The sequence below is a fragment of the Penicillium soppii genome, assembly GCF_028829465.1.
Source record: "Penicillium soppii strain IBT 18220 chromosome Unknown utg000005l, whole genome shotgun sequence".
Classification (NCBI taxonomy): domain Eukaryota; kingdom Fungi; phylum Ascomycota; class Eurotiomycetes; order Eurotiales; family Aspergillaceae; genus Penicillium; species Penicillium soppii.
The window spans coordinates 4,650,413-4,672,911 of record NW_026643235.1 but is presented as its reverse complement, the minus strand read 5'-3'; the positions used below and the strand labels follow the sequence as shown (position 1 = coordinate 4,672,911).

The following is a 22,499-nucleotide window of genomic DNA, read 5'->3' as shown; positions in this document are numbered from 1 at the left end:
GAGGAGTAAATCGCGCAGACTGTGAGACATGGGTAGGTAGTATCCCATAAATATTTACCACAAGAGCTATGTGGTCCTAGTTAGACCTCTGACATCACCTTTTAATAAATTTCATTTATCGGTTTAATCGACGGTCAATGTTTTTTGTTGACCTCGGAAGTGTTGTTCCAGTTGTAGAAGACCACGGGGTCACTTTCAGTCTAAAATCCTAAGTAAGGAAAAATTGATCTCGAACTGACTTTTTTTTTAACTGTTAGAGAATCATACTTCCGTTCAATTTTCTACTTTTGTTGCTACAGAAGGGGGACACTGTACGTGTCAACTACAGGAGCGTCACGCGGCATTTCTCTAACGAATTCTGACAGTTACATCCTACATCTGCAGAATAGGGCCAGCCGAGAAGCACTTTTCGATCACCTCTAACCTAACAGAGCCCTGGCCGAGGCTTAAGCAATCCACGAATATGAAGAACGAGATACCCATTGAAACCCAGTTCGACGTGATCATCGTGGGGGCGGGCATTGCTGGCATAAACGCCGCATATCGCCTCCAAACTGAGCACCCTTGGCACTCCTATGCCATTTTAGAAGCTCGCAGCGCTTTGAGAGGCACATGGGACCTCTTCCGCTACCCTGGGGTCCGCTCCGATTCTGACCTATTTACATTCGGATTCTCCTGGTATCCCTGGAATCAAGACCATCCAATCGCCGATGGAAATTCGATCCGGCAGTATATGAGCGATGCCGCCAGCCAGCACACCATTGATCAACGAATTTTGTTCCACCACCGATTGACATCCGCGCACTGGTCCACAGCCGATTATGCCTGGACGCTAAAGGTAGACTGTGAGGGCACGAACACCCTTTATTCGACCCGGTTCATTATCCTGTGCACAGGGTACTACGATTACGACGTGCCCTTGGAGGGAGTTATCCCGAGGTTGGCTTCCTTCAAGGGCCCTGTCATCCACCCTCAGTTCTGGCCGGACGAGTTGGACTATGAGGGAAAACGCGTGATTATCGTTGGAAGCGGCGCTACGGCGGTGACCTTGCTCCCCAAAATGGCCGAAAAGGCGGCCCTGGTTACAATGCTACAACGCAGTCCGACTTATATCCTGCCAATGAAGAACAAGAACAAGCGAACGGTCCTCGACGGCCTCTTGCCAGAAACCGCAGCCCACCAGCTCAACCGCGTTAAGTGGATCGCCACTTCCCGTCTGTTTGTTCTAGTCTCCCAGAAGGCCCCCAGCCTTGTGCGCTGGCTCTTGCGTCAATCCGTGACTCCCCGATTGCCAAAAAATATTCCATATGACCCGCATTTCGAGCCCAAGTATAACCCCTGGGAGCAGCGGCTGTGCATTAGTCCGGATGGAGATTTCTTTCAAAGCTTACACACGGGGCGAGCAGACGTCAAGACCGGTACGATCCAAGACGTCGTAGATGACGGAATCGTTCTGACTTCGGGGGAAAAATTGCACGCAGATGTCATCGTCACGGCGACTGGTCTGAGTCTGAAGGTGGCCGGTGGGATCTCTTTGTATGTTGACGGAGAGGAATGTCGGATACCCGAAAAGTATTTGTGGAATGGGGTCATGTTACAAGATGTCCCAAATGCCTCATATATAATGGGATACGCCAACGCCTCCTGGACGCTGGGGGCAGATGCCAAGGCTCGGTTCACATGTCGCCTGCTACTATACCTGAAGAAAAGAAAACTTTCGATGGCTGTGCCCAGGTTGCAAGATACATCCAAAATGAAAGCGAGACGGTTGTTCAACCTGACTTCAACGTATGTGGTCACAGCGGAGGATAAGTTACCTAAGGCAGCACGTCAGAAGCCTTGGAAACCTCATGAAAGTTACCTATCTGAACTGATGTTTGCCAAGTATGGATGTATTGATGATTGCTTGGAATTAGCGTGAGACATTCGCGCTTTTTCGATAGTCTGAGAATTTAGTGGTCCATTTGTCGTTGCAATGTTCGAACCAGAGCATCTAAAGTGTCGGAAAAAAATACAGACTTAGGGACATGTACACTAACCGCCTACTCCTTGATCCTTCTTGCGTTGAAATTCCACTTCGCATTATTGAGTACAACAGAAGAACGATTTGTAAAATGACGGAGACATAAATGATATCTAATGGGGGGAGTGTCATACATGTATCATATTTGCTCCAGATCCGAAGCTGTCCCCCTAGTGTCGTCCATTTCCTGAAATATATCATACATTCAATTGAGCAACAACGGGAAGAAATTCAACAATATTAAATCTTGGATACCAGAGGTAACTCGCCAAGACGTCCTATCAGCGTCTTCATTCTCATCTGATCAAAATGAATGGCCCCTCGTTGATCAATGATAAGCTTAGTGGACCATCGGTATGCCTCCATCGTTCTGATCGAGAACAGTCAAAATTCCAATCCCGACTTCCTATGTGATAGAAATCCGCCAGCGCACATTGAGGGATGCTTCGATCATGTGTAAAAGCAAAATGGGGAAAGTCGGATTGTGAAGATGGGGACAAATTCGACCTCAACAGCTCCGTGAAGTCTCTAGCGCTCCTGCAATTATACAGTTGAGCCCCGGCATGAACAATCCCGGTGGATCCCTCAACCATGTGAAGGAGGAGGATATTTGATACAAGGTCAACCGGAATTTCATCGATGATGTTCGATCCTGCGTCTCGCCCGGTTGGGCTGTACCAAACCCTTGTACCACCCCCGCTCTGGGCATATAACCGAGCGAGCGTGTTCAACGGTATGGACTGATCTGGACCATACAGCGGATATGGCTGATTGATTGCCGGTCCGATTAGGGTAGGCCGGATGAACAGAATGGGAAATTTACGCCGAGGGTCCCACAGCAATAATCGCTCCATAAGATGCTTGGCATACGCATATCCCCAAGGAAATTCGTCCATCACTGGGAGCTTCTCACGGGCCATCACAAGGTCAAGTTCAGCAAACGGGTCGGCCATTTGGCCCTTTGTCTCATACAGTCGCTCGAACACCGGCCCATCAGGCAAAAATGCATTGACGTAGGCTGAAGAGAGAATTACGAATCTCGTCAGTTTTGGTAAGTTTTCGGCCATCTTTGTCATTTCCAGGGCCGGTAGAGTATTGGCGATCACCGCATCATAGGCTTCATTCGCGAGATTGATGTTCCCAGCCGCATGGAGGACCACCGTCACCTCGGAGATGAGAAGGGCCACGTCGCTCGACGACAGTCCGAGATTAGGCTTCGTAACATCTCCCATCACAAATTGGAGCTTGTTGGTATCAAGCACCTGATCAAGTTGTTGAGGTATCGTGCGTTTCCATGTCTGGAGCGATTTTTCTCGTGACCTCCGGCTAAGGACGAAGATTTTTCGCGTGGAAAGCTTCACGCTCAGCTTGTACAAGAGACATGCCCCAAGTGAGCCGGTTGCACCGGTGATAAAAATGACCTGGTTGCTGAACCAATCCACGTAGTCTGGAGTTTCCATGATTTCAGCACGCCGATTGGTGACCGATATGGAGGTTTGGTCATGACTAAAAACAGGGTCAGGCGGGCAGGTGCGAATGTTAGGTTAATTAAATCCCTCGGGGCAGGGTTTGAGGCACTTAGTCAATTAAGGCTGAAGTAACCCTACATGATTGGTAGGAATGTCGGATCAACAAAGCTCCTGAGGGCGAGTGCCAACCTAGAAACGGATGTAAAATAGCATTTATAATCATGCACCCTTGCACATAGAGGATCAAATTGCCTACCACCTCGGTGCTGGCCTTCTGTACGTCGAAGCAGGGTACAGCAGGCGATTGGATGGTGCCACCTAGGCACCTATGTCCGTTCATGGAGAATCAACCTCCAAAGTGATCCCTCAGCTCTACGTCTGACACCGTGCTACTTAATTCATGATCTTTCTGGTTGGCGAGATCTGGGAGATACCCATGCCTTACCTCGATCTTGTCCATTTGGGAGATTCGTCCTCAGATTACGCATTCCCTTGCGCGCACTCACCCAATCACCTCATTCACAAGATCTTAATAAAATACCTGTCATGCAAGGACCTGTGCGAGGTTTACGCATAATTGTGACATTATGGTTGCCCGGAACAACCCGATAATGAGGGCATTTAAATTTGCATTGACTGTCCTGCTAGCTGGACCTTTTGTTCATCATTCACGACTAATCGAGGAATTGTAGAAATCTACGACAAATTCGCCTACGTTCAGTCTCCGAAAGTTTTCCTAGGATGACAAGCTTCGGTTTTTTTCCCTGCCATTTGCAGCAGCAACAGTACCCAAAAAGCGCACAAAGCCGCTCGAATCACGAAGAAGAAGTCAACCACTCTACCTGGGGATTTGCAGACACAAAGTACAAAATAAATGATGGTGGCAACTTGGAAATCACTGGCTCGCGGTACAGTTCCAGCGGCCAAGTGCTGCCGCATTTCATCCCTTGGGCAAACTCGGTCTTCGGGGTCGACATACCTCTCGGGAAGCCATGGCTGTCCCAATACCCCCCGCCATAATGAAGCCTATCGTCAATCGGGCGTTCCTCAAGACTATTGAAGAAATTTTCCATTCCGGCCAGTTGAGTTGGGACGCACAGCAGAGACTTCGTCATGGACATGGCCACACTCAGGAAGATGTGTACAGCATCAATTTTGGCGTTGGCATCGGCCGGGTTCCTGACTTGGTCGTGTTTCCAGAAAGTGTTCGGCAAGTAGAACGGCTCATAGAATCGGCCGTCACCTGTGATGTCTGTTTGATCCCCTACGGCGGGGGCACGAATGTGAGCCAGGCACTTCGATGCCCTGAGGTCGAGTCTCGGATGATTGTATCGGTTGACATTAGCCGCATGGACAAGATACGGTGGGTTGATCCGGAAAACCGCTTAGCTTGCATCGAAGCTGGGGCCGTGGGCCGTCACATTGAAGCGGCTCTCGGTCACCATGGCCTTTGTCTGGGCCATGAGCCGGATAGCATGGAATTCTCTACCCTGGGTGGGTGGATCGCAACTAAAGCCAGCGGCATGAAGAGGAATCAGTACGGCAATATTGAAGATATAACGTTGGACGTGGAAGCTGTCTCAGCATCTGGGGTTCTGGCCTTCACACCGAATATTGCCCCCCGCCAGTCGGTCGGTTCCGACCCGAAGACCTTCATATTTGGCTCAGAAGGGAACACCTGTATTATAACGGCTGCGGTCGTCAAGCTCCGACCTCTTCCCGCTGTGCGATATTACGGTTCGTTCGTGTTCCCCTGCTTCGAGAGCGGGATACAATTTATGAAAGAAATGTCCCAGGAGAGTGTACAGCCAGCCAGCATCCGACTGGTTGACAATATGCAACTTCGCTTTAGCCAGGCTCTCAAGCCCACCCCAACCCTGTGGGCCAGCCTAAAAAGCAGGTTCGAAGCGAAATATCTGGGGTTGGTGAAGGGGTTCAATCTCCACGAAATGGCCGCCTGCACTCTGGTTTTCGAGGGCAAAAAGATGGATGTGCAACGTCAGCAACAAATCGTTCATAAAAAAGCAAAGAAATTCCATGGGCTAGAGGCCGGAGCCGAAAATGGGAGGCGTGGGTACGAAATGACGTTTGCCATTGCGTACATCCGTGATTGTGTTATGAGTCTTGGGTGTTCGCCGAGTCATTCGAGACTTCTTGTACATGGAGCAATGCCCTGGGGTTATACGAAAATGTGAAAGCCCGGATAATCAAGGAACACCAATCTCGCCGGTTGCCCGGCAATCCATTTATCACCTGTCGAATCAGCCAAATATACCCAAGTGGAGTGACATTGTACTTTTATGTGGCACTATATCTGGACGAAGTTGAGGACCCTGTTTCAATTTACACGAAAATCGAAGAGGCCGCACGAGAAGAAATCTTGAGATGCGGTGGCTCACTGTCTCACCACCATGGCATAGGAAATCTCAGGAAGAAATTTCTTCACAAGGCTGTTCCAAGCAACATCTTAGCCCTCAATTTACAGTTCAAGCAAGCAATGGATGCAGGAAACGTATTCGGATGTGGGAACTAAAATGTGACTTCATGTGAGCATCATGCCTGGAAACCCATAGAAGGCATGTTATAGCTTCTTTGTTCAGCAGCCCTCTCTAGCCAGTAGATAGACAGCCGCTTGCCTTTCCGTAGGAAATTAGCCAACTCTCTCTTTTCACCTGTCGCTTCATGAAAATGCCAATTTCTTCCATTTCAGATCGCGCCGTATATCGTAAGTAGAAGGTAACTGTAGCACAAGATTGCGAAGCTAGACGACGCGCCATCAAGGCGGCCTATCGTATCCTCTTCCATAAACAGATGCGCCATCTATTTTGAAGTTAACCTAAATCTCAGCTCCATGAGACTGAAGATTTTGTTGAATTTCGGATATGGAGATCAGATAGCGTGATACTGTTGAAGCTAATAATATTTATTTCTGGCCAATAGTTGATTATTGAAATTATTGAAACAGTGTCATACAGAGCTATATGGAGTATTACATAGATGGGGCTGCTAAGACCCGAGGAATTCAACAGACTGATTTTCAGGAGCGAATACGCAACCTCCGAGTAGTGACGTGGATTGAGTTGCCATTAGCCAGTAGCAACTGGAACATATGGACCCTCAGCCAAAATTGCACGCCTGTATGAAAAGGTCTAATTCAGATAGGCTACTGGAAATGTGATATACAGACTTATCGGTTGCCGCCTCTGTGATCAGTCCCCGAGCTTCAAGACACCGCATTGCTGATCGGGCTATGACACTATCTTGGCTTGAGTAGATCAATCCAGCTGATACAGAGGTTTTGTGAAATAAGCGAAGCTTGCGTAAAGACTCAGCTGTTCTAACATACTCGATGCAAATGGGCCTGAACAGAGTGGCCAAGAAATTCCTAATTTTGTCATCCTCTGGAAGGGTCATGTCGAACTTCGCACGGATGTGATCATTTTCTTCCATAAAGTGTGACATCGCCTCGTTCTGAGACAGGAGCCTTCGATAGTCATTGAAAAACAGATGAATCCAGTGATACTGGAAAGTTTTTTGTACTAGTGGTTGAATCCGTGTCACATCCCTTAATGTCAAAGGGCTATCCAAAACGATTCCTCCACGAGCGACTATTGCCTCACGCAGCCATGGATAATCAACCCCAGGTGTGGGACTCAGGTCAATGAAACATTGTAGATGAAAGGATGAGGTCGTGGTATTTTTCTGGAGCTCCCTCATGATATTCTTGCTAAGAAAGAACACATCAGTCCCTTCGCAGAGGCTAAGAGGTTCGCCACAGGAAACATGTAAGCGACCCAGCTGTGGTTCTTGGCGAAACAATTTCATCAGCCAGAGTGCCAATTTGCGAAGCTTCATCACAGTGGTTATGCCATCGTTTAGCTCTTTGACCATCGAGGCCTCTTCGGGCACACGGTCATAACTGATTGCTACGGGCAATACCGTGAAGTTTCCTCCGGTTGCCTGTAGACAACGAAGCATGCCTCTTCGTGGTGGCAGAAACTGCCTTGAACGACTTCTTTTCCCTTCAATAAAAAACATCAGACCTTCCTGGTCATCAAGAAGACTTGTGATCTGCTCAGACAATTAAGGATCGGCCTTCCCTTGACCTCTTTTAAGGTAAAAGGCTCCCAGTCGAGGAAGAAGTCTCCCTAACCCGGGAATCTTAGAAAACTCCGCTGCTGCTGCAATACGTGGAGGTTTGATGCCGACGTCAGTCCTTGTTAGGAAGATGTACGGCAAAATCAAGAAATCCACGTAGCTTCGATGGGTTGGAACGATGACTAGGTGAGTCCCTTGTGGAACTTTCGCCAGGGCGCTCTGGAATGAGCTGAGGTCGAAAGTAACTTCGTGATACATTTTTCGCAGCACTTTGTCAAACAGCAATGATGCGGTACGAAATGCGAAGCTTCTGTCTTTACCGAGAGAGGGCTGCCGGGTAACAGTATTGAGTGACTTAGTATTGGGCTGGCCTCGGACACACTCCTGTGTTAGATCACAAACGAGGTATTTCCGTGACCAGTCACACGAGGTCAACATATGGTCCTCAATGCTGAATGACCCCGTCAAGGGTACAGAGGGCCGGAAATCGTATGAAAAGCCCAGATAGTCTGATACATCTCCCAGGCGTGACAAAATGCGAGATATGCGCTCTTTTGTCCAATGACAGTCTTTAATTTTTTCATCCATTGTCTCGCCCATTGTAGACAACCCAGTTTTGGGCGAGCGGATTGTCAGTGGACAAATCAAACCACCACCAGATGCTTGGAAATGTGTGGTTATAAGGGAGATAGCTCGCCCAAGACGCACACCTTTACAAAGGGAAGCCACCGCATATACGATCTTGTAAGGAACCCATGGTCGATATGTGTCCAAGGCTTCTGCGATCAGTCGCTTGGCAACCTCGTCCACTGGAATGATGTCGACTATCGCCTGAGGATCCTTATCCGTGGTTTGAATCAGCCCTAACGCGCATGCGATCATGAAGCCAGCAAATGCTGACTCTTCCTCCACCCAGCCAGGGAAAGGGTGTTGCCAACTTGCGGACATGAAGCTTGGCCTTACTATTGTAAGAGGAACGGAACCGTGTCTCTCCAGCAACAAATTCTCTGTCAAGGCTTTTGATAGCGTCAGGATATTATGGTAACCGCTTCCTGCGAGGATGTTCCCATCACTGACCAGTAATTCGTTGTACAAGGTACTCGCCGGCTTCGACTGTGGTTGCAATATCTCAAACAAAGGCCCGGGAGACAGAGACGCAACGTATGCCGTGGACGTGTGTACAAAACGTCGTAGGAGACTGCATTTTTTGGCTAGTTCAAGAAGATTCAAAGTGTTGGTGATATCTTGAGTGCCTATGTTGGATAGACTGACACTGTCAGATGCCTTCACACTAGCACAGTTAATGATGTGTGTGACAAGACTGGACAGTCTCCGAACAGATCTGGAGCCGATTCCGAGATCTGGAAGGGTAAGATCACCAGCGACCACTTCCACCGATCCTTCCCAGCCCTGACGAACGAGGGCAAGACACGGGGACGATGCGATCTCATCATGAAACCTGCGAATCGCATCTCGTCCTTCCCTTGGTCGAATCAATACAAAGACTTGACCACATTCCTGGCGGACGATTTCCTCCAGAACAACCTTCCCGAGAAACCCGGTGGCGCCCGTTATCAATAAATAGTTCCCTGGTTTCGATGCCATAACACCCAAAATAAAACCTGAGGCGGATTGGAAAATCCAGAGATCAACGCAGCGAGCTATGTTCTGAAAACTTTCGACTCCGATTTTTTACTTGTCATTTCTGTGCACAAACGGTGTAATAAGCAGAGAAACACCTTGCTTATTTTGAGAGCTGATGTTCTGATCACTCAAACGCCTTCGGCAAGGAGGATACGCTCTGCCCAGGCCTCACAGCACCTCATTCTAATTACACAAATCTAGCACGCAAGGGAGTTGTTGACCTACAAATCCGGTTGAAAGTGTGCTAGTTTTTTTTAGCTTTTTTACAGTGATATTCGAAATCAGTTTTACCTGCACTCTATCTCTCTTTGTTTTCCCAGGCCGCACCTCAACATACTAGTCCGTATTAGGAAATGTTTCCGCTGCCTTGCGCTTGTCCATGTATCTTCAATGAGTCAGAGTAAATTACTTTTTTCACTTGCTACCTAGCCCAGGCCAATCAGAATGTATGAATGCTCTGTGTTTTATTACCCCTGGTTCTGGCAATTTATAACTAGTTAATCGGGTCGTCGAACCCAGCCACCTGGCGGTGTCCGGGTTCCCGGGCCTAATTACAACCCGGGCCTAATTACAAATTTTTCATTTCCACATTCTTCAACAATTCACTACACCTCCAATTCTTTATATTATGGATTCAGATTCAGAAGATCGCATTACCAATGCCTTATTAGCATACCATGCTAGTAGCAAAAAAAACGTTTCAGCCATCGCTAAGCAATTCAACATTTCGCACGGCGTCTTAAGAGGCCGCATTAACGGTCGCCAGCCTCGAAACAAGCGCACCGCGCCCAATAAAGCACTACACACAGAGCAAGAAAAGGCCTTAATTCTATGGATCGATACCTTAGATCAGGCCTATTCTCCACCATCTACAGCCCAGATTCAGTGTGCTGCACTACAAATTATTAGACGTCACGACCCCGCCCGCACGCTCGGAAAAAACTGGGCTTACGATTTTATTGCTCGTCTACCACCACGCTTTGAGTATCTTACCCAAAAACCAATAGAGAAAGCACGGTTTCAGGCCGCAGATCCTGGCTATGTTGTCACTTGGTACGATCGTCTACAAATTACGCTTAAAAACTACAACATTAGCCCGAGAAACCTATACAATTTCGACGAAACCGGGTTTCAAATTGGCGAAGGGAAGGCTCAAAAGGTTGTTTCAGCCCGGGGCAATTCATATAATAGTACCGGTGGTCAAGTCGAATCGCTTACCGGTATTGAATGTGTCTCAGCTACGGGTTGGGTTATGCCGCCATGGTTTTTAGTGAAGGGACAATTCCATATGGAAAGTTGGTTTATCGACACCAATTTACCAGACAACTACACAATTTGTCCAACCCCAAATGGCTGGACTGATGAAATCATTAGTTTTGCATGGCTCCAGGTGTTCGACGAATTTACATCATTACGCATTAAAAAGGGGGAATATCGTCTTCTTTTAATGGATAATCATAGTTCACATTTGACCTATGATTTTATTGAATTTTGTTGGACAAAACGCATTATTCCTTACTGCTTTATTCCACATACAACACATGGTTGCCAACCTCTCGATGATACACCTTTCTCGGTCTTAAAGCATTACTATAAACAATACAACAACGAGACTGCCTTTTGGGGTGGTGATGCGAAACACAAAGCTAATTTCTTCGCGGGTATTCATGATGTGCGCACACGATCATTAACCGAGCGGACAATTCGACACGGGTTCCGAGAAACTGGAATTTGGCCTGTTAATTCAGATAAAGGCCTTGAAAAATTGAAGTTGGTAGACAATGATCTCCCTGAAATGCCCGGGTTTATAGTTCATGATATTGCCGGAACTACACCCCCACCACTATCAAGTTCACTACCAAATTCACCACCTACAACTGTCCAAAAGCTACGAAAAGCGAGCAATAAGGTTGTGAAGCATATATAGAATGATGCTACAATTTCCCCGAAGGTGCGGGATAGTCTTGCTCGCATTTTAGCAGGTGGACTCGCTCTTGCCGAAGTTGGTGCTCAATTTGCGGAGGACAATGTTCGCATTTTACGACGGAAAAAACAGTCTAATACTGCTAAAACAAAGCGCAGACTTCCTGAACTAGGCCCTCGCCTAGTTAAGGACTGTAAAAAACACATATCTGACCGCGCCGACCGAGAAAGGCTGCAGATGTTCAACCGATCTAAGAAATCATGGCGGGATGCAGCTATTTTAAAAGCAATTGAGGACGGCGACATTGAAAATTCAGGAGGAATTGAGGATGGTACTAGTGCAGAAAAGGCCCAGGATTGGATAGATGATCTTTATTGTGTTGATACAGAAGGCGATGCTATTTAAATTCAATGAATTCATGGTTGGAAATGAAAATTTTGTAATTAGGCCCGGGTTGTAATTAGGCCAGGGAACCCGGACACCGCCAGGTGGCTGGGTTCGACGACCCGGTTAGTTAGTTATGGAGTTTCTAACATGACTAAGGAATTACACATAGACAGTGGATAACTAGTTAACTAACTAGTTACTCTCTGGAAATTCACCCGACAAGTTTCTATAGAATCTGATACAACCTTCCAGGCACGGTCCTAGATCCCCATGGGGAGTTAAGGGGATATGGCGATCTGTCTTGGTACTGTGTCCTGCCCTGCCTTTTCTTACTGTATCGCTGAAAACGTGGTGAAATAACGTGCGAAAAAATGATAATTCTTTTTCCTGGCTCGACTATGGGAACAGGACGTAACGCTCAAGGTATGAAAACAAGCCGTGACCTCTAGGAAGCAAAGAAAATAAAGTTTTCTTTGGAATGTGATAAAACAAAATTATAGAGCACATGTCCACAAGTCGACATAGTGCCGCAAACATGTTTTATAATAATCTTGACGGCCCGTTTAGAAGAGAAAGATAAGTTAACACATCGACAGATAGAACAGCATTGCATACCAAGATTTGTACAAGCTAGGCTTATGTAATTTCTGCACCCCAAGCAACTTGCCGTGTGGTTTCTTTAGTTAAAACTGCGTTTGGGGGACCGGGGCCTTGGTATAGCACACCGCTAGTGGGGAGTAACCTCCAGGATAAAGAAGTCCCTTGCATGCAGTAGCTCTGTAAAAGTGTCCTGAACGGGATGGGGCCATAAGTATATCGATCGACCACTTTGAACTTCCGAAGTTTCCATTAGGTTGCGATTCAGGTTGCGATTCACTTCAACGCCGAAGGCTCTAGATGTGACGTATGATATAAATCTTTGGGACGTAAAGATTTCAACTCCCGGGGGCAATTGGCACACTCTTAGGAACCACATGGGGCTTCCCAGGAGTTTGACGTTCCTAGGGCCCAAAGATTCTCTGGCCGAGCCTGAATAGTGTTGTCAAGACATTGACGCGACTACATAAACGCCTCCACACCTCTTCGAATAAACTTCCAAACCTCATCTTCATCTACTCTCATCCTCATCTACATTGCATTTGCAGCCTAGATCCAATCCACCGTCTAACCATGGTCTGTACCAAGGATCCTTTCCTGGGGCTACTGCTAAGCCAATATCTCACAGTTGAATATCAGAGACCTGCCTCCCCAACGAGCTTCTGTTGTGGATTGTGGCCAATGTATGTTGCTTATATTGATTCAAATATAGCATTTATATATATTGATATAAGTAATAAATTGAAAACGTGGATGGTTATTTCTAATTTGTACAGTAGGGTATAGGAAGTAAATTTCGTTGGTCTTCTCACAACCTCCATTGGTAGGTACTCTATCCAATCAATTTTCGTATATCCATTCGACTAGAGGAACACTAACGGCGATCGCGTGACCTAGGGTGATTCTTAGCTAGATCTCACCCCTTCTATTGCGCACTCACCATTTTCACCCCGGGTCGCGCGACTGCAAAGCGGCGACCGGTTATTTCCCCACTAGGCTAGACTAAATGATTGGCTAGCATAGCCATTCGGCGTGTGGCTTAAACGCGGTCAGTAGTTCGGTGGGTGTCGCCCGGGTGAGAAATGGGTGAGCGCCGCTTTACGGTCGCGCGACCGGGGGTGACAAGGGTGAGTGCGCTATAGACAGGGTGAGAATCAGGGTGAGAAATCACTCAAGTCGCGCGACCGCCGCACTGACCCCGAAATGACGCTCGGCTGAACTCAATCTCAATATTATTGGACTACAGCATTCTATCTAAAACAGCCTTAGAGGTCTCGGTCTCTTGGTATCTGCACATAGCCACTTCCTTCTCCATGTCCCGCAAATCATGTCTCGTATCTAGAATTCCTCCTGGTGATATATATGCGGGGTGAGGGACGTATACCCCCTAATCATAAACAGTTTTAAGGTTGGGGGTGGGAACGTCCTTTGAGATGCTCCGTGGGTTTGCTTAAAGATTAACAATAAGAGTAGCCTTATACCTTAACATATCCTAAACATCACTTTCATAGCTCGCTACTTAAATCAATTTGGCGATATTCTTTTGCCCTCTCTGTAAATCTTTTTTTTATACACAAAAATAGATAATATCTTATACACCAATCAGATAGCTATTGGCCCCACGCTTTAGTAGGGATTGTTGCTCAGTCACATGAATGATTTTCTTTTTATTAAGGAGTAGTTAACCCTAGTTCGCCTCAATTTGCTCCTTGTTCCCTTTGCACTAAATGGTTGAAAAACATCAAATATAGGTCTTGCCGAATAAAGTTATACTTCGAAAGCTTTCGGGTGCCTGGTAGGAAGCAGAAAGACAAGTATCCACTCATATAGATGGATTCTTACGAGATTCCCACGTGAGTTAACAAACAGGTTCCTAACATAAGGATTTTAGTAATAGCTAAAGTCTTCCTAATATATGATTGGCTCGTTGTTACTATATGTGGCTTATGTGCGGTTAATACATAGCGCGACCGCCGCACTGACCCTCTTCTTAGCTAAGCTATAGTGTAAATCATTGGACTGTCTGGTTCCTCTTGAAACGCTCGGTGTCTTGGTATCTATACATAACCACCACAAACCAGGACGGTCGATTTAATTGGGTGGGGTCCGCGCTGCTCTAGATAGTATTGTTTTAGGCTGCCTACGAGATCGTATATATCTCTTCTTCAATGCCTCCCTCGTATTAGCAAGTATAGGAACCCTTATACAACACGTTTACCGGCGCTAAAAAGGGCTCCCCTGGTTGGTCCTCAAGTCTGCGCCTCCTCAAAACAGGCATCATGCAGGTAGGGCCCGTGTAAATAACAGCTAGTCTGTAGGCCTCCACTTTATCTCTTTTTTGAATATTCTCTTATGCCTGGAAATCTTGTAAAGATGATCGTGGACAAATTCAAGCAACTTGATACTGAGTTTAATAGACTTCTCGCTTAACTTGATCGTGTCCTCGACAAAATCGAGACAGAACTTTCTATTAAGGACCGCATAATTTATTTCACGTATCTCTGTCCACCTAGAATGTCCATAATTTACAGACTATTTAGCATCAGACATCAAGTAGAACAAAAGGAGACAGCGGACGTTACGTCTTATGATAACGAGAGTCCCACTCAGAGTAGCACCGAGAACCACCTGCCATCCCTTTCAGCACATGCCTCACCAACCGACCCTATTGATAAAACTCAGTAATCCGAAGGCTCTGGTTCTAGTAGCTTATCCAGCAAAAGCGACGAATCTAGCAAGAGTGACGAATCCAGTAAGAGTGACGAATCTAGCAAGAGTGACGAATCTAGCAAGAGTGACGAATCCAGCAAGAGTGACGAATCTAGCAAGAGTGACGAATCCAGCGAGAGCGACGAATCTAGCGAGATCGACGAGTCTAGCGAGGTCGACGAATCCAGCAACAATAACGAATCTACAAAGGTCAAAGGGAAATCCTAAAATCCTGAACTGGATAATACAAATTTCAAAAATAGCCTAGTGTCAATATCGCCTAGGCTTTAGGAAGTTTTAACGCAGTGCATAAGAGATCCGCGGGATTTTTGCAGTAAAATCCGCCGAAAGTCTCCTCAAAAAGGTGGTGGGTTGCCGTCGGCATTTCTCGAGATATATAACAGAGGAGAAGAAGCCGACCTGCTTGCATTATACCGACGATTCGAACTACGTAACTTTTACCTCCTGGCAGTAGGCCTAGACTACCACACGGGAGAAAGATGGTGCAGGAAAGCATCTTCTGATCTTACTAAACAGATAAAAGACCAGCGATCGTCACTAGAATTGGGGCAAGAGGAACTCGAGGAGTCCCTGAATAAGTTCGTTAGGCTTGGCCGGAAGTATAGTAGATAGGCGACAGAATTAGGTGGTCCCGGTTATTTGCTTACGATGCCTTTAGACATCACGGAGAGAGAGTGAGCCGAGCCTAGATCCGAACGCTTAGATCAAAAATCGCTGATATAGCCCTAGATATACGGACAGGCATTTTACAAAATACATCTCCCCTGCGATTAGCAAATTTCGTGAAGATGGTATTGATAAGATAGTGACCAAAAACGGTTTTGATCGGTTAGGTGATTTCATTTCTAATAAACTGTGGGATCAGTTTTAGCCGTCACAAGATTCTCTTAGGCGACGTCTAACGAATTCTGCAAAAAGAAGTAAAAAAAAAAGAGAAAGGAGCCAAATTCAACTTGAAGACGGTAAGTGGATAGAGGGCTTTCCAAGGACAGTATGGAAAAGGTTGACCCATTTCGCAGAAGACAGTGAAGCCAATAGGCAGGCTTCGAGCAAGGCCCGCAGACTCGATTATCGGAGGTCTCCTAAGGATTTGCAGTTCTCGACCCTAGAAGTTATATCACAAACAGCCGAAGGGAGTCACCTTCCACATCTCGGCATACCGATTAATATGTCAAAAGATCGATCAACTCTAATGTTATTTTCAAGTGATCCCGACGTACTAGATATGATAGCATCAATCGACCCCGAGACACGCGCAGACTTCCCTGACTTCCCCGACACGCTTTATATGATGGCATCAATCGACCCCGAGGCAAGCGCAGACTTCCCTGATACGCTGGATATGATGGCATCAGTCGACCCCGAGGCAAGCGCAGACTTCCCTGATGCGCTGGATATGATTGCATCAGTCGACCCCGAGGCAAGCGCAGACTTCCCTGATACGCTGGATATAATGGCATCAATCGACCCCGAGGCAAGCGCAGACTTCCCTGATACGCTGGATATAATGGCATCTATAAGCTACGCAGCAGGCTTCGACTTTACAGCTACAGACGTATCCGACACTTCAAGAGTCATGGCGCAAGATGAGGGCAACTATCATAGGAATGATAGATATTTTACTGGCGCACTTATATATACATAATAGTTTGTATTCACTCCGACAGATTTGAAGAATACTTTCAATGCCAAATGATCAGGTAACCTCTACTTTTTATTTGCGTCCGGTAATAGAACGATAAGAAAGTCCAACTGCGTATTAAGGACCAAACGGCTAGTAATGGGGATAAAATCACCTAGTGCGAGCGTTTCGCCTGCCACTTGTAGCTCACTCGATGGTGCGTCTTTTTCTAAACCGATAGTGAGGGGAAAGAAGAACGACCGGTATTTAGGAGTTACGTTAATTTCAGCTTTCCCAGTTATGCAATATATTATATAACCATGGCCCTGTTACAGGTTAGCTCTAGAGTAGTATAGTCAGGTAGATCCTCTCACCTTAACACGATATCCTAGTTCATCTAGTAGGGGACGCAGTTTGATATGGCGATCGCTGTCCACGTATCTGAAGGTATTCTTCTCCTCCTCTTTCATTTCGGTCGTTTCTTCTTGGAGCTAAGAAGCTAATTCCTTTAACTTCGAGAGTGCCGAAGGGCTTATTAAGGACCGCGCTATAGCGTTCGGGAGTGATGAGGACTGGATAGATAAGATAAGTGAGCGGAACTGGTTAAGAGACCAACTGCTTTTCACCAAAAGTTAGATGAAATGATAACTTAGAGAGAGAATGCTAACGTCCTGACGCAGTATGTTGAAAGGTTCAGTCTGGTACGGGGCGAGCGATTTGATAAAGTCAACGCGGCGGGGCAGAGAACCTTTCACGAGAGCATATACGGTTGATGCCCGATACAAACTAGGCGTTAGAAAATTATAAGCCCGGAGGCACGTGACCATCGGAGAGTCCGATTACCAACGTTATATACTCTTGAAAGACTTGGGCGATGTTTCCTATAGCAATGTCTGAGAGTTTTAGTTCATAGCAAATTGGCTGACAGCCTTAGCGATATATTCATCATCATGTGATCTGTTATACACCGCCCTATTTCTTATGCCGGCATTATAAGACTGAAGCTGCTGCTAATCCTCCTTATAACCTCTTCGGTTTGGTCACTTCAAAAACTCTGTCTATGCTTATAATGAAGCTTTTGTTACCATTTCGCTGTCTTATGCCTGATTTTACATAGCTAGACAACGTCCAACCAATCTTAAGCGACCGAATGCCATCTACTCCTCGGCTAACGTATTAACGATTACGTCAATTTTGGGGTTTTCTCCACAAATATCTCAGACGCTTTTCTCGATCGTATTGTAGCTGGGTCGGAATTTCTTATGATAATCAGATCGCTTAGCTTCTATTCGGATTGATTCTGAAATGGTCCGATGGTACTCGGATTAAGGAAGTGTTGTCTATGCAAGTTGCGCGAAGGGCAGGTCTCCTAGTTCTAAGGGTGATTTGCTATAGCGAGCATCCTAACACACCCTATGCACCGATCTCGATTCTTATGACTCGTGTGCCCGGGGAAGAATTGGGCCGAGTCTACGAAGCACTTAGCGACGAGGATCGAAATTCTGTTCTAGAAGAGCTTAAAGGCTATCTAAAGATCATACGAGGGTGGCCAAGTCTATAGGGCGGGCAGAGGATTTGTTCTCTTTAAGATATCTTAATAAGGAGTGTTCGCCTACCTGGCTATTATGCCGGTCCGTTTGAATTAGAGGAAGACTTTAATGAGTATCTTATCCGGCCCGCTTGGTTAGGTGGCTTCTTATCAGACATGGAATACAACGACGCACTTAATCGAGCCAAAACTATAGGAAGCTTGCCTTATCGCATAGTCTTTACCCACGGAGATTTAAAGCACCATAATATTCTGGTGCAAAGGGGCAAGATCACCGGCTTTTTAGATTAGGAATCGGCAGGTTGGTACCCTGAATATTAGGACTTCACTACTGCCTTGAGGTTCACGTAGGAGGACTTTTGGTGGTACAGCTTTATGATCCAACTCGGTGGAGACTTATATCTAGCAGAGCTCGATTGCGAGAACGCCTTGACTTCTCTGACCGGCGCTTCTTATTATTGGTAAACAGAACTCTTTCACAAGCCTCTTTGGGAGTCGTAATTTCTCTTGTTTTATTTTAATAAACGCCCACCGACCACATTTTAACTACATTACGCGAAACTATAAGTATATCGCTAGAGGTAGTAAATGTATAATATTGTAATCTTTGGCTATTAGATAGCTTGCACCTTAGAACTTGTGACATTTCTTAACATTCCCGTCTAGTATGATGGCAAGATAATCGAATTTGAGTAAGTCCCACTTCACTTAAGCTTATCAAGAAACATGCCCACTCGTCTGCTAGCTGCGTATAGCACTAATTGGTTCGCAATTTCTTTAGGCGACCTCGCACACCTTGATCATTAAAAAGGGCCTTTACAATCCGTATAAAGATGAAGCTGCTAATGGCCGCGGCTAGACATTGTTTACGGTAGTCATGGCGTTTGCGTTTCCCTAATTCTTGACCTCGGTCTCTAGTGCCCCTAGGTTGCTGCATTTCAAAATCACCTGTCTATTAATGCTCTTTTGCAGAAGAGCTAGCACCTAAAGTAGCCAAACACGGCAAGTGATGCCTAGAATATTTAACCGATTGTTATATGTCCTTAAAGTCTGATCCAAGTGACTTTCATATCCCGTAGGAACATCAGCAATTCTGAAAAGCCCGATAAGAAGAAAAGATTTGAAGACACCGGCGGTCGGTCTATGGCCGGGTAGCCAGCCACTACCTTACTGCGTGATATGGTATTTTGTGCCGCTAGTGTCGGGATGACGATGAAAGTAGAGGCCCTAGTGGAAATCATTTTGGACTAGCGGATGATTCCGAATAAAAAGGATGATATAGAGTCTATTGACTTTGAGTCTTACTAAAGACATGATCAGTTACGGTTTGAGAACATAATGTGGTAAGGTAGTTATATATTTACGGATGTTGGCGATGTACCCTTCTGCTGGCGATAGCATCTAATATATAGTTTTGTGTTACGCCCTAAGCACCATAGTTTAGTGGTTAGGCGCGTACTAGTACAGTCAATGTTACATACGCCTTGAGGTGTAGAGTCTTCTCAGCTAAAAGCTGTTGTAGAAGAAGTCGTGCGCCACACTGCAGTTCGCCGTGCTTAGAGTGTATATGCAAAGTAGGTGAGACTTCTGTGCGTAGGATGCCACGATGAAACGGGCTGACCTGAGCGCTTTTTTCTTGGATAAATGAGTGGTTGGTAAATATTATGAATTTGTTAGATAACGGGATTGATAGCCAATCAGTTGGCACTTGAAACCTGAGACGCTGAGACCCCAGATAGCAGATCCTTAGATCTCTAACGCATTTGATAAATGCACAAATCATGCACACTATTGTTGCCTTAATAATAGGTAGAGTAAAAACATTATAACTTTCTCCTGCGCTGTATTGAATGTGATACATGAGATGACTATGCAAGGGTGGTGTTTTACTCATTTCGGGAAAGCCTCTTGTAACGGAGGGAACTCTGCCCATAATATCAGTCCTATTAACCACATGCGCGAGGTATAGTCCATTTAATCTACATTGACTAGCTGCATATAAAGTTAGTCATATTTATTAGTCTTCTAATAAAAGGACCCCCAAACAAAATCATGTATTACAACTTCCTACATTTGTATACTGGAGGCAAAATTACTATGCGAATACGTCTGCAAACCGCACCACCACGGTGTTTTAATTATTCTGAACCTTCCGCTGCTAATGCACCCAGCCGTATAACCTTTTTCAAAGCTACTTCCACTTTTCATAGCCTCTGAGGGGCCATTCATGGCATACGCTAGCATATGCTCTCACATGCTTTTTTTGTTATGCATATATAAGAGCTGCGTTAAGTGTGTTATTTGGGCCCCTTCGCACGATTAACAATCCCTGTCTGAGAGCTACGTTAAGTGTGTTATTTGGGCCCCTTCGCACGATTAATAATCCCTGTCTAAGAGCTACGTTAAGTGTGTTGTTTTGGCCCCTTCGCACGATTAACAACCCATGCCTATCTATATATAGTGGTGTTAAGCCTCCCGTCATCTTTTTCCCTCCGACGTTACCGCGAAATAAACTCTTTCTCGACTTATCATTAGTTAGTAGCCAGTGAAAAAGGCTCCACCTATGCTAGCGCCTAGGCATATAAGCTTACCCCGCTTTTCGCCTTCGTGGATCGTTCCGGCCCATGCGCAAGACCTATTGAGGCTTCACTCCCAGCCTTATCGCTTACCTTATTTTCCTAAAATAGCACTTCTAACTTTATATGTCGTCCATTCTGAAATACTACGGATCTGGATTTCCTTTAGGTCATGTTCAAGAACCACCTTTTTAAAGGCCTATATCAGCTATCTCTGAATTGATTCTTTCGCGGAGCTAAGTCTGCATCTTTTATCCGTCTGAAAAAACATATTCGAGGCCTACGAAATCCTTTAAAAGAACAAAATATGTGTAGTAGGCATAGGTTGCTGAATTGGTATCCGAAGCGGCGTCTCAAATTATTTCACCAAATAATCGAATAGATCGATTCACCTAAGGGCAAGGCCTATAATGTTAGAGGGAAGTCTATAGCAATACTTTCGAGTGAACATTTGAGTGCCGAGCTAAAGGAAAAGAAGGAGCTAGGAGCCTAGGAGCCTCGCATTACTAAGTAAGCCTAGCGATGATCCTTACGCACTATTTAGATTAAATGGCTTTTCTGCTATACCAGGTATTTCAGAGTCCCAAGCTACCAGTTCGGATTCTTATATAAAGAGACCACTCCTTCAGATTCCTTCAGATTCAGCGACGATAGCGTGCTTTAGTATTGCAACAGTTCGTTATATCTTTTCAAATTTCATGTCCCTTCTTCTACCAGACACGTCCCGTGATACAGTTTTATTCGGAGGTCCAGGTTCTAGACGAAGTTCTGCGTTCGAACCTACGAAAATAGACATGCCTACCACATCAAGAGAATTGTCCACCTTTTCTTCCTCTTTAGCCTCTAGTGTACCCGTCAAAGATTTAGCGTAGGCCCGCTTATATGTGAGTACCCCTTCCTCTTAAAATAAAAACTAAGCTCAAACCAAACAGACTGTGCGAATTTGGTTCCCGTCCAATATCAAAATTATGGAAGACATCGAAACAAAGGGCCTCAAAGATGTAGTTATTGACGCCGTTCCTCTTCTAGAGCTTAGCGCTCAGCATCAAGCCTAGGACCATAGAAATATGATGCTAGTGGACCTTGCAGTGTTCGAGTATGGTATCTCACGGGTTCAGGGAACATATGGGATAATAAAATTCATTCCCTTGAGTAGCGATGATCCGATTGTTCTAGATCAATCGGCAGAAGACCCTAGCTTGAAAAGAGTTCTTTATTATCAGGGCCTATACTTAAGATACTGGTAGGAGTATGATTTAAGACGAAACTCGGCAGCAGTTTCGGGAAATAAGATACACGACAGTTTGAATGACTGGTATATTGGATGTCTCAAAAGCTTGGTGAGACATTAAGAAGAACTCGGATACTTTTGACTAAAGCATATCCTCACTTAATGTTTATCGGGTCTCTTATAGCGTGGCCTTGTCACGAAGAATTTACGACTATAGATCGTGAACCGATCCTGCCGTCTCCCACCGTCTTTTGTAGAACGTGGTTTGTATTGTTTGATTGATGCCTCAGGCATCACTACCTTAATTGTTTTAGCGCGTTGCTTCTTCCTTTTCCTTCTTTCTTTCTTTCCCTATGTTTAGTATTCTAGTTGAATACACTCTTTTTTATTAAGACTTGGCTCGCAAAAGGCCTATCCGTATAATTCTATAGACGTAGCATCTATATTTACCCCTATTAAATTTAGAGTAGTAGCTAGCTATGTAGATCCTATCCCTTATTAAGGTCTAGTAGGGACCAGTCCCACATTTTCAGCTTCTCGGTGAAATCGCTGAATTCAAGAGAAACGATTTTAAAATATATCAGCTACAAAAATAGTCTGTAGATTTTATTATAAGAGCACCGTGGCTTCCTAGTATATTGACGTCTAAA

The 22,499-nt window shown here is 45.5% G+C and overlaps 6 protein-coding genes across 6 annotated transcripts; 4 read left to right on the top strand and 2 right to left on the bottom strand.

Moving 5' to 3' along the window:
* Positions 1-463: 463 nt before the first annotated feature.
* Positions 464-1,921, top strand: N7529_007213 (flavin-containing monooxygenase; the record flags this gene model as incomplete). The annotated part of the gene is made up of 1 exon (XM_057242740.1): positions 464-1,921. One exon carries the CDS (start codon positions 464-466, stop codon positions 1,919-1,921), a length of 1,458 nt encoding a protein of 485 aa, XP_057098099.1.
* Positions 1,922-2,319: 398 nt separating this feature from the next.
* N7529_007212 (uncharacterized protein) lies at positions 2,320-3,483 on the bottom strand (the record flags this gene model as incomplete). Its single annotated transcript, XM_057242739.1, has 1 exon — positions 2,320-3,483. One exon carries the CDS (start codon positions 3,481-3,483, stop codon positions 2,320-2,322), a length of 1,164 nt encoding a protein of 387 aa, XP_057098098.1.
* A 1,028-nt stretch (positions 3,484-4,511) lies between these two features.
* Positions 4,512-5,687, top strand: N7529_007211 (FAD-binding domain-containing protein; the record flags this gene model as incomplete). Its single annotated transcript, XM_057242738.1, has 1 exon — positions 4,512-5,687. The coding sequence occupies one exon, from the start codon at positions 4,512-4,514 to the stop codon at positions 5,685-5,687; it is 1,176 nt and encodes a 391-aa protein (XP_057098097.1).
* A 1,888-nt stretch (positions 5,688-7,575) lies between these two features.
* Positions 7,576-9,195, bottom strand: N7529_007210 (uncharacterized protein; the record flags this gene model as incomplete). The annotated part of the gene is made up of 1 exon (XM_057242737.1): positions 7,576-9,195. The coding sequence occupies one exon, from the start codon at positions 9,193-9,195 to the stop codon at positions 7,576-7,578; it is 1,620 nt and encodes a 539-aa protein (XP_057098096.1).
* Positions 9,196-14,656: 5,461 nt separating this feature from the next.
* N7529_007209 (uncharacterized protein) lies at positions 14,657-15,079 on the top strand (the record flags this gene model as incomplete). The annotated part of the gene is made up of 2 exons (XM_057242736.1): positions 14,657-14,823; positions 14,860-15,079. The coding sequence occupies 2 exons, from the start codon at positions 14,657-14,659 to the stop codon at positions 15,077-15,079; spliced, it is 387 nt and encodes a 128-aa protein (XP_057098095.1).
* Positions 15,080-16,097: 1,018 nt separating this feature from the next.
* On the top strand, positions 16,098-16,517 carry N7529_007208 (uncharacterized protein; the record flags this gene model as incomplete). The annotated part of the gene is made up of 1 exon (XM_057242735.1): positions 16,098-16,517. The coding sequence occupies one exon, from the start codon at positions 16,098-16,100 to the stop codon at positions 16,515-16,517; it is 420 nt and encodes a 139-aa protein (XP_057098094.1).
* Positions 16,518-22,499: the final 5,982 nt, after the last annotated feature.